Source organism: Elephantulus edwardii, unplaced genomic scaffold (assembly GCF_000299155.1).
Source record: "Elephantulus edwardii isolate Elephantulus edwardi_28Jun2011 unplaced genomic scaffold, EleEdw1.0 scaffold00239, whole genome shotgun sequence".
Taxonomy (NCBI): domain Eukaryota; kingdom Metazoa; phylum Chordata; class Mammalia; order Macroscelidea; family Macroscelididae; genus Elephantulus; species Elephantulus edwardii.
In genome coordinates this window covers 1,334,351-1,343,092 of record NW_006399989.1, presented here as the reverse complement: position 1 = coordinate 1,343,092, position 8,742 = coordinate 1,334,351, and the positions used below count along the sequence as shown (strand labels likewise).

General features: G+C 37.2%; 1 protein-coding gene across 1 annotated transcript in view; it reads right to left on the bottom strand.

The window, feature by feature from the left end:
* Positions 1–8,742, bottom strand: part of HUWE1 (HECT, UBA and WWE domain containing 1, E3 ubiquitin protein ligase) — a 194,809-nt gene that overhangs the window by 121,041 nt on the left and 65,026 nt on the right. Inside the window, exons 17-19 of the mRNA XM_006898884.1 lie at positions 5,949–6,055; positions 5,475–5,652; positions 2,047–2,138 (exon numbers count right to left, since the gene is read on the bottom strand). Coding sequence (XP_006898946.1) covers positions 2,047–2,138; positions 5,475–5,652; positions 5,949–6,055 — 377 coding nt within the window. The remainder of the gene's footprint in view (positions 1–2,046; positions 2,139–5,474; positions 5,653–5,948; positions 6,056–8,742) is intronic.

The following is an 8,742-nucleotide window of genomic DNA, read 5'->3' as shown; positions in this document are numbered from 1 at the left end:
CCTAGCAGTCCATGGTATATTCAACACTCTTCTCCGGCACCACAGCTCAAAAGCATCAATTCTCTTTCTATCATACCTGTTCACCGTCCAACTCTCCGATGCATAGCACGTAATTGCTAAGACAATAGCCCAGATCAGGCGCACCTTAGTCTCAAGCCTGACATCTTTGCTCTTCAGTACTCTTGAGAGGTCCCTCACAGCCGACTTTCCGAATGCAATTCGTCTCTTGATTTCCTGGCTGCTGTTACTAAGAGTGTTAACCGTGAAGCCAAGTAAACTAAAATTGTTAACTATCTCAATCTCTTCACCATCCATACTGATGCTGCCAACTGGCCCAGTGGTTAGAATCTTTGTTTTCTGTGATGTTGAGCTTCAGTCCATATAGGAGGCTGTAGTCCTTGATCTTCTGCAGCAAGCGCTTCAGGTCCTCCTCAGTTTCAGCAAGCAGAGTTGTGTCATCTGCATAATGGAGGTTGTTGATGATTCTTCCACCAATCCTGATGCCACATTCCTCTTCGTATAGCCCAACAACAATAAAAAGTAAATATGCAGGTGGTAGAGGAGAATGGGGTGGGGGGAGGGGAATCATGAAACAGATTAGAAATGTAACATGCTATTAAAAATAGAGGCTAGTAAGTTTAGAGTACTCTAAAATCCCTATAATATAAAGGAAAACAATGTTTAAAACAATTATATTAAATGGAGAAATTATTTCTTATGGAGAAAGCAAATCTCTATCAGAAAAAGACTAAAATCTGTAAAGAACACAAACTTTCTGATATTTTCATTAAAGGCACGGTTCCTATTTCTCCAAGTATAAGGAGAAAAAGGAGCATGATGAAATGCTCTTCTAATCACAATCCAAGAGTCTAAATGACTTTTAGTAGGTCAAGCCTTAAATCTCAATTATGGCATGTATTGTTGTTGTTGGGTGCCACTGAATTATGTATGGCTCGTAGTGACCCTAGGAACAAAAGATATGAACCCTGTTCTATTACATCCTAACACCACCTGACACTTAAGAGCACACTGTGCCAATCACTGTGTCAATCCACCTGGTTGAGGGTATTCTTCTCCTTTGCTGACCCTCCAACCCTTCCCATCATCATGTCCTTCTCCAAGAACAGTCCCCTCTAGCAACCTGCTCAAAAGTATGTGAGGCAAAGCCTCACCATTCTTGCCCCCAAAGAGCACTCCAGCTGCACCCTCTCCAAAACATATGTTCTTTTGGCTGTCCATGGTATGGTCACTGCTCTTCTCCAACAGCACAGCTCAAAGGAGCCAATTCTTCTTCTGTCAGCCTTATTCACTGGCCAACTCTTAGATGCATGGCAAGTGATCAGAAATACTATGTATGGCCTGAATCAGACACACCATAATCCTCAAACTGGCATCATTACTGAATAATTTAGAGAGGTTCCTAACTGCAAATTTCCCAAGGGCAATGTGTCTCCTTATTTCCTGACCTCTGATACCAAAGGTGTTAATTGTGGATCCAAGCAAGAAGCAGCTGTTGACAGTTTCACTCTCTCCTCCATCCACCATGATGTTGCCTAACAATCTAGTGGGAAGAATCTTTATTTTCTTGAGATTGAGATGCAATCCATACCAATGAATGCATTCCTTGATCCTCTGCAACAAAAGCTTCAAGTTCTCCTCACTTTCAGCAAGCAATGATGTATCATCTGCATAACACAGGTTACTGATGAGTCTCCCTCCAATTTTGAAGCCACACTCCTCCTCAAAGAGTTCAGCCTCTCACATTATTTGCTCAGCATACAGACTGAATAGGTATGAGAGAGAATACAATCCTGACACACTCTTCTCAATTTTAAACGATGCCGTGTTCTCCTACAATGTTTGTACCATAGCTTCCTGGTCCAGGTACAGGTTCCGCATGAGCATAATTAAGTGCTCTGGGACTCCCATTATTCTCAATGTCAGCCACAACTTGTTTGGATCCACACAGTCAAATGCCTTTGCATAGTCAAGAAAGCATAGTCTTCTGGTTTTCTGGCGGGTAGTCACAATTTTATCATTACCTACCTTTATGATTGCTGTTGTTGCATCTGTTTTGAGAGTAGGCTGATGCCTCATGAGCTCATCAACAGCACTTCCCAAGTTGGATGCAGTATCCCCTTAGAGCAAAAGAAAAAGACTCAGGAAATTGAGTTGAGTTCTTTTGTCTTCCAACAGAAAAATGAAAGAAAAACCAGACAGGGGTGTTATTTTCTACTGCTGGTACATTAAGGAAGTCACACCAACCCCTGACCTCCAAATCAATGGAAAGAAGGAAACAAATTTGGTAAATAACAATACTTTTAAAATACCTTGTTTCTTCTTATATTAATTTGCATGGAAGTTTACAAAGCAAACTGATTTTCCATTCAGTCATTCTTGTGTGTTTTTTTATGAAGACATTAATTACAGTACCCACAATGAACTCTTTCTACTTCTACTCTGAGACTCTCCTTTCCCTGAATCCAATTTTAGGGCGCTCTGGTGGCCTAATGAGGAAGAAGCTACTTAAACTGCCAACCCAAAGGCAAGTGATTCAAATACACCAGCTGCTCCACGGGAGAAAGATGGTCAATCTCTTTCAGTATGATCTATCCCCTCTGAAAAGACGCGGGAGTATCTGCTATCAGTTGGTTATGACTCTGCGGTAATGAAGAACAACAATCCCAATACTCTAATACCTTCCTGCCTTCCAAGTTTATCCTTGGGCAAATACTGTCCCTGTGCCTTAACTTAGATGCTTAAGTTTATGTTTTGCTAAATGTTGGACTACAGGAGTGGGTTTTGTTCCAGAAACATAGAGTGATTAGAAAGCACAGTTTAAGGCATTCCCTCAGTCTATGTGATCTATAAAGCCTGGCCTGGCCTTTTTCATGTTTTTGTGTTTTGTTATTCTATTGTGATGCCCTTTGGAGTGATCAGAAGTGTAGCCAGACACTATCCAGAGGATGAGGAAGTTGAATTTCATGTGGTTCACTAGACTTATGGACAAATTTTGCACCTTACATAGCTGTTTGCAAGCATTTAAGACTGCAGTTACTCCTTACCAAAGCAAGATTTAGAACACGATCTCTGTGGAGGGTAGTCCCTTGACACTATGGACTTTAGGAATAGGAAGGAAAATGGACTCCCTCAGGTGTTCGTTTATGATTAGGAACTCTGTATAGTTCTGAATCAGTTGGCTATGCTATAAACTTGTCTATTTATAGGATATCATAATAAGAATGTGTAAGTAGCCATTTCCAAACACTTGTATGGAAACGAGTGAAGTCAGTATCAATTGGCCATTACCTATAATCCACCCTGTCAGTGTGACTAATGAGAATGCTGGCCAATGGTTTTGTGTATATACACTAGTCACATTGAGGAACTTGCCCTCTATCCTATCATGTGGGAAGTTTTTGTTAGGCCTTTGTTGCATGACTTGATGTGATTATGTGGTACACATCATATAATTTATTTATACGGGCAACTACATGGATTGTTATTCTTCATCCTTGATACCTCATGTGAATTCCACCTGATTATGAGAAAGGATTTTTTTAATAGGATGGTAGATTCTATTACTGTGTGTTGTGGACGTAACCAAAAGTTGACAAGTTAATCTAAGTTCTCTAGCAGTTCAAACTCAACAGAAGCTCTTAGGATAAATACACACAGTATCCTACCATTAGTATTTTCAGTCTCAGAAATCCTATAGTGGGCCCTGATGAATCAACTAAAGAGGAATAAAGGTTTGTTGAGTTTTATGTTTGCAAGTGATTTTAGGCTAGGATTATATTATTTAGCAGCTTCTTTATTTGATTTTGGTATAAAGTTTGTGACTGTTTCCTAGAATGAATTCTAAAGTATGCCATCTTTTTCTATATTCTGAAATGGTTTCACTAGAATTGATGTCAGCTTTTCACTGAATGTTTGGTAGAAATCAATGGAGAAAATACTTGGACTAGAATTTTAGTTCTTGTATGATGGATTTGTCTAAAATCTCTATCTCTGCATTAGTTTAGACAGGCAGTATGTTTGTAATGTTGTTATTATTATGTAAGGGTGTTTATTTTTGCTTTCTCTTTTTAAAATCTTTTTGCTATAAATTGCCAAAGAAAAGCTTCTTTTGCTGAGTGGAGTATCTCTCTCTATGGCTTTCCTAGTGTAGATGACTGACTGTAGAGGGGCATGACTATGTGAGTAAGGCATGCTGGCCTACCCACAAAAGGAATGGCTTTCTACCATTTCACAAGGGGATTGCTGAACAACTCTAGCTGTGGAGAATAGGAATTCTTCGCACACTAGAAAAGATGGAATACTTCATCTAGCCAGAGAAGAGAGAGACCTCCCTCAACCTAGTGAAATGTAGGACACGCTTTGGGTTGCAGCAGCAGCAATGGATGGATTGGATAATTATATGTGAGATGGGACTTTACAGTCAAGAGGGGCCAATATTTGTTGGACAATTATTGGGGAAGACATTACTGGCAGGACTGAGAATTTGAGAACACTCAGAGCCAAGAGGCTGAGTTGCCTGCATGCACATTTTGGGCACTGTCTTGACTGTATTTTGTTATTAATCTGAATTATAACTTTTAAATCTCCCAATATGGTCTATGTGGCCTGTAAGCTATCACATCAGATTTTGGACCCAGCTGAGCAGTAGGAAGATTGGTATTAAGATGAGCAGGAGGAGGCATAAGAGTGTGGGGGACATGTTTGACCTCATGGGAATTGGCTTTATGTTACTGATGCTGGGGGTGGGATAATTTCCTCCTGTGAAATTGGTCAAGATCAGAAATGGCACTCCCTACATGGCCCTTGCCCATTTTACACTGTGTTTCAAAGGTTTCAAGCTTATATGACTGGTGACATTTCTTAACATCATTTATCATTTGTCTAGCAGTTTTTAAGTAGTGTTTGTTATTCCATTTCCCTATTCTTGAATTTTAATCTTCATCTTGCATGACTGATTTATTTATAATGTTAGCATTGTTGAAGGTACACTGTCCTATTTACATACTCCCTCACAACTGAACAGTTCATCAATTGACTGACATAGAATATAATAAATAAGAACTGATACATCTGTGACTAGCTTAAAGAATAAAGCATTGCATTTTATTACCAGTATCCACACCTTGGACTCAAAATTCCCATTATTATAGACTAGAAAGTAGATTTGGAAATGTACTCATGATTGACAGGTCATGTTTCTAAACAATACTATACTAGTACATAAATAAGTGAACTTCTGGGAAGTATGAAAATGTTATCAGCAGAAAGGATCAATGTGAACTACACCTTACAATCGAATCATATTTCACAGTAATTGCCATTAAGATTAATAAATCTCAGTCAGAGAAACTAATCAGATGTAAGATAAAGGAAGACTTGATTTTCTTGTTCATTGGTGACCTTAGGAAACAGTAAAGAGCTATTATGTACTATTAAAAAATCGTGATGATTACCAAGAGGATCAGAACTTCTCCTCCTTCTCATGGCTGGGAGGTAATCTGGAGACAAAAGAACTTTGAAGAGTCGCTCAAAGGGCTGACACTGCACAAATGACTGAAGACCTCGGGCATTCAAGCATAGTGCACTGAATACATTTGGAAGGGAGCCAAGGACTTCACGGGTAGCAGGAACCTGGAGAGATTGAGATTGATATATATATATATATATATAAATAAATATAAAATATAAATAAAAGTTGAAAATAAAAGGTCTTGAGAATAAATGAATTTTAATTTTTAAAGAGTTGAGCTGTACATGCGACTAAAATTTGGCCAGAGTTGTCAATAAATAAAGACATGTCTGACACCAAAGTTCCAATTTGCATACTGTACATGGAAGACAGGATTTTTCAGCCCCCAAAATTAATTTCCTATATGAGTGCTTGACAGGAAGAAGGAGCATTGATATAGAACAATTTAAGAACTCACATCTTTAATAAGTAGTGCATTCAGCATGACATCTGTCAATCCATTATCTTGGAGTGAGGAAAGCAGTGATGGTTCTTGAAACACAAAAACTGTTACAACTTCAGTAGCTAAAAAAGATTAAGAAATAAGGGACTCTTAAGAAGTTTTCAGAAGTACTATAAGCAAAACCTAATAGACCTGAACAACAAAAAACCAAAAAAGCAACGTATTCAACTTATAACTGAAATGCTTGCTTTTAAATAGGAAATGGATTCTTTTCCATCACAAAGAAAATATTCACTATAAAGAACTTAATGTCTACCCTAAAATATCTATGACTATCTTTTTAAATAAATACAATTATGGTTTTGATACTTACAATCAAATTAGATAGGACTAATAGTATCTGTATACAGAACTGTATTATGTACTTTTTCCATCTGTGCTGTACTTGTCAGCACAATTCATTCACTTTGAATGACTACATACTTTATTATGGGTATAGTTCTTATCTGTTAATTTGCTATACTGTTGCTGTGATGCTGGCAGCTATGTCACTAGTTGTGGATAGGATTATGAATAGGTTTTACTAGAGATTCAAGACTCAGACAAACCAAGAAGCAGTAATGACTTTCTCCGAAAGGAATAAGAGGTCTTCAAAAACCCTATGAATCTCTTTGAATCAAAGAAATAGCTACAAACATCTATTAAAAGTGGAAATATGAAATGTATGAAGTATTAATTTAGGAAACTGAAGGGAGTCTGTGGCCTAGTGGTGGCACTGCAATCACAAAGGCAAATGGTTCAAATCTACAAGCTATTGAACTGGAGAAGGATGAGCAATCTCTCCAGCCAGTAACTCCCTCTAAATTGCTGCTGAAGGGACAGCTATGATTAAATTCTGACGCAACGGCACACAACCACGACAACACAACAATCAACTTTTGCAGTCTGAAATTGATTGAATATGCAATCAACAATTATTAATAACTGATGTTTGTTATTGATGTTTGGAATATAAAAGTTGGAGGAGTATAAGTGGTAGTTGGAATACATGATAAAATTTTGTACTATTAGTGATTTATTCATTGTAAATGTGTTTTCTACACAATACAAATTGACGCTATCTGCATAGATCTCACCTACAAATCATCAGACTGACAAAAGACAGGTTGTAGAAGTTCACTATCAACAGTCAAAACAAGGCCAAGAAATGACTGGAAGAGATCATCAAATATGAAAGTTCCAACTGAAGAAAAAGAAGAAAATTAAAAGCCACCTAAAGAATAGAATTGGTGACTTGAACACTAATGGCCAAAGATCAGATGAGTTGTGCCATTACACCAATGACATCATTTATGAAGAAAGCAAAAGTTAACGAGAAAGATAGGGATGAAATAAAAGACCAAAATGCACATGAGCAAGATTCTGTACTTGCACAGAAATGAAAAAAAGCCAAAACAAGAGGAAGGAATGATGAATTAGGAAAGCAGAACAAAAGATTTCAAAGGGTAGCTCCAGAAGAAAGTATTTTAAAATATGCTGGAATTACAAGATCAAGAGACCATGCTCACCATTTCTCAAGCTGAAAGAACTTAAAGAAAAAATTCAAGCACAAAGTTACAACAGTGAAGGATTGTATGGGTAAAATCCTGAATGATCCAAGAAGCTTCAAAAGAACATGGAAGGAACAAGCAGTCACTGTAACTAAATAATTACTCAATAATGAATCATTTCAGGAAATAGCATTTGATTAAGAGCCAACAAACTTTAAAAAGTCCAAACAAAACAGAAGGCACTGACAAATAGTAAGGCCCCAGGAATTAATGTGAACTGAAATGTTTCAGAAAACAGATGTAACTCTGATCATGCTCACTAATCTATGCTAACAAATCTGGACTTGAAGAGATCTGTATATGTTCCCATTCAAAAAAGGAAATCCATATATAATTTAAGATATTAAATGCTTTTTCCAAGTTCAAGTAAAAGTAGAAAAAAACCATCTGCTCTCATCATTTCTGCTGAATAATATACTGGAAATATTTTTTTAAAAAAATATGGAATACTTTATGAATTTGTGTGTCATCCTTGCACTGAGGCCATGCTAATCTTTTCTATATTGTTCCAATTTTAATGTATGTGCAATCAAAGTGAGCACTATACTGCAAATATTTTAAAGTACAAGAAAAGAAATGGAACTGAAGGAGGAGGGTAAGATAAAAATATGTATGAATGAATGAAGGAAAACACAACCATTTGGTAACATTTCATTAAAATGACACAAAAAAATACAAATTAAAAAAAATAATAAAAAAAACCTATGTTCAGATGACAAGAACATCTGGAAAAATAAAAAAGCCAAATAAAATTCCCTGAGGAACAAAAATTTGAATTAACAAGACCACAGAATACAATGTTAATAATTAAAAACCCTGACCTGCTTCAGTTACATCTGTTACTACTATGTGCTGTTGAAATATAAGTAACTCATGGTTGACCAGACAGTAAATCGCATGGGAGAAGCAACATATTCCTCCCATGCATATCCACTAGCTTTCCTCTGCAGAGGAGCTGGTAGTTATCAACCACATGCCCTTGGGTTGGCAGCAAAGTTCCTTACCTATTAGGCCACCTCCCTTCAACTTGTGTTAGAGGAAAAGAAATAGCGAAGCTGCCATGTTAAATGGATCTTAGCTGAAAGCAGAGAATACCAGAAGAATGTCTATCTGTGTTTTATTGATTATGCAAAGGCATTTGACTGTGTGGATCATAACAAACTGTGGCTGACTCTGAGAAGAATGGGAATCCCAGAACA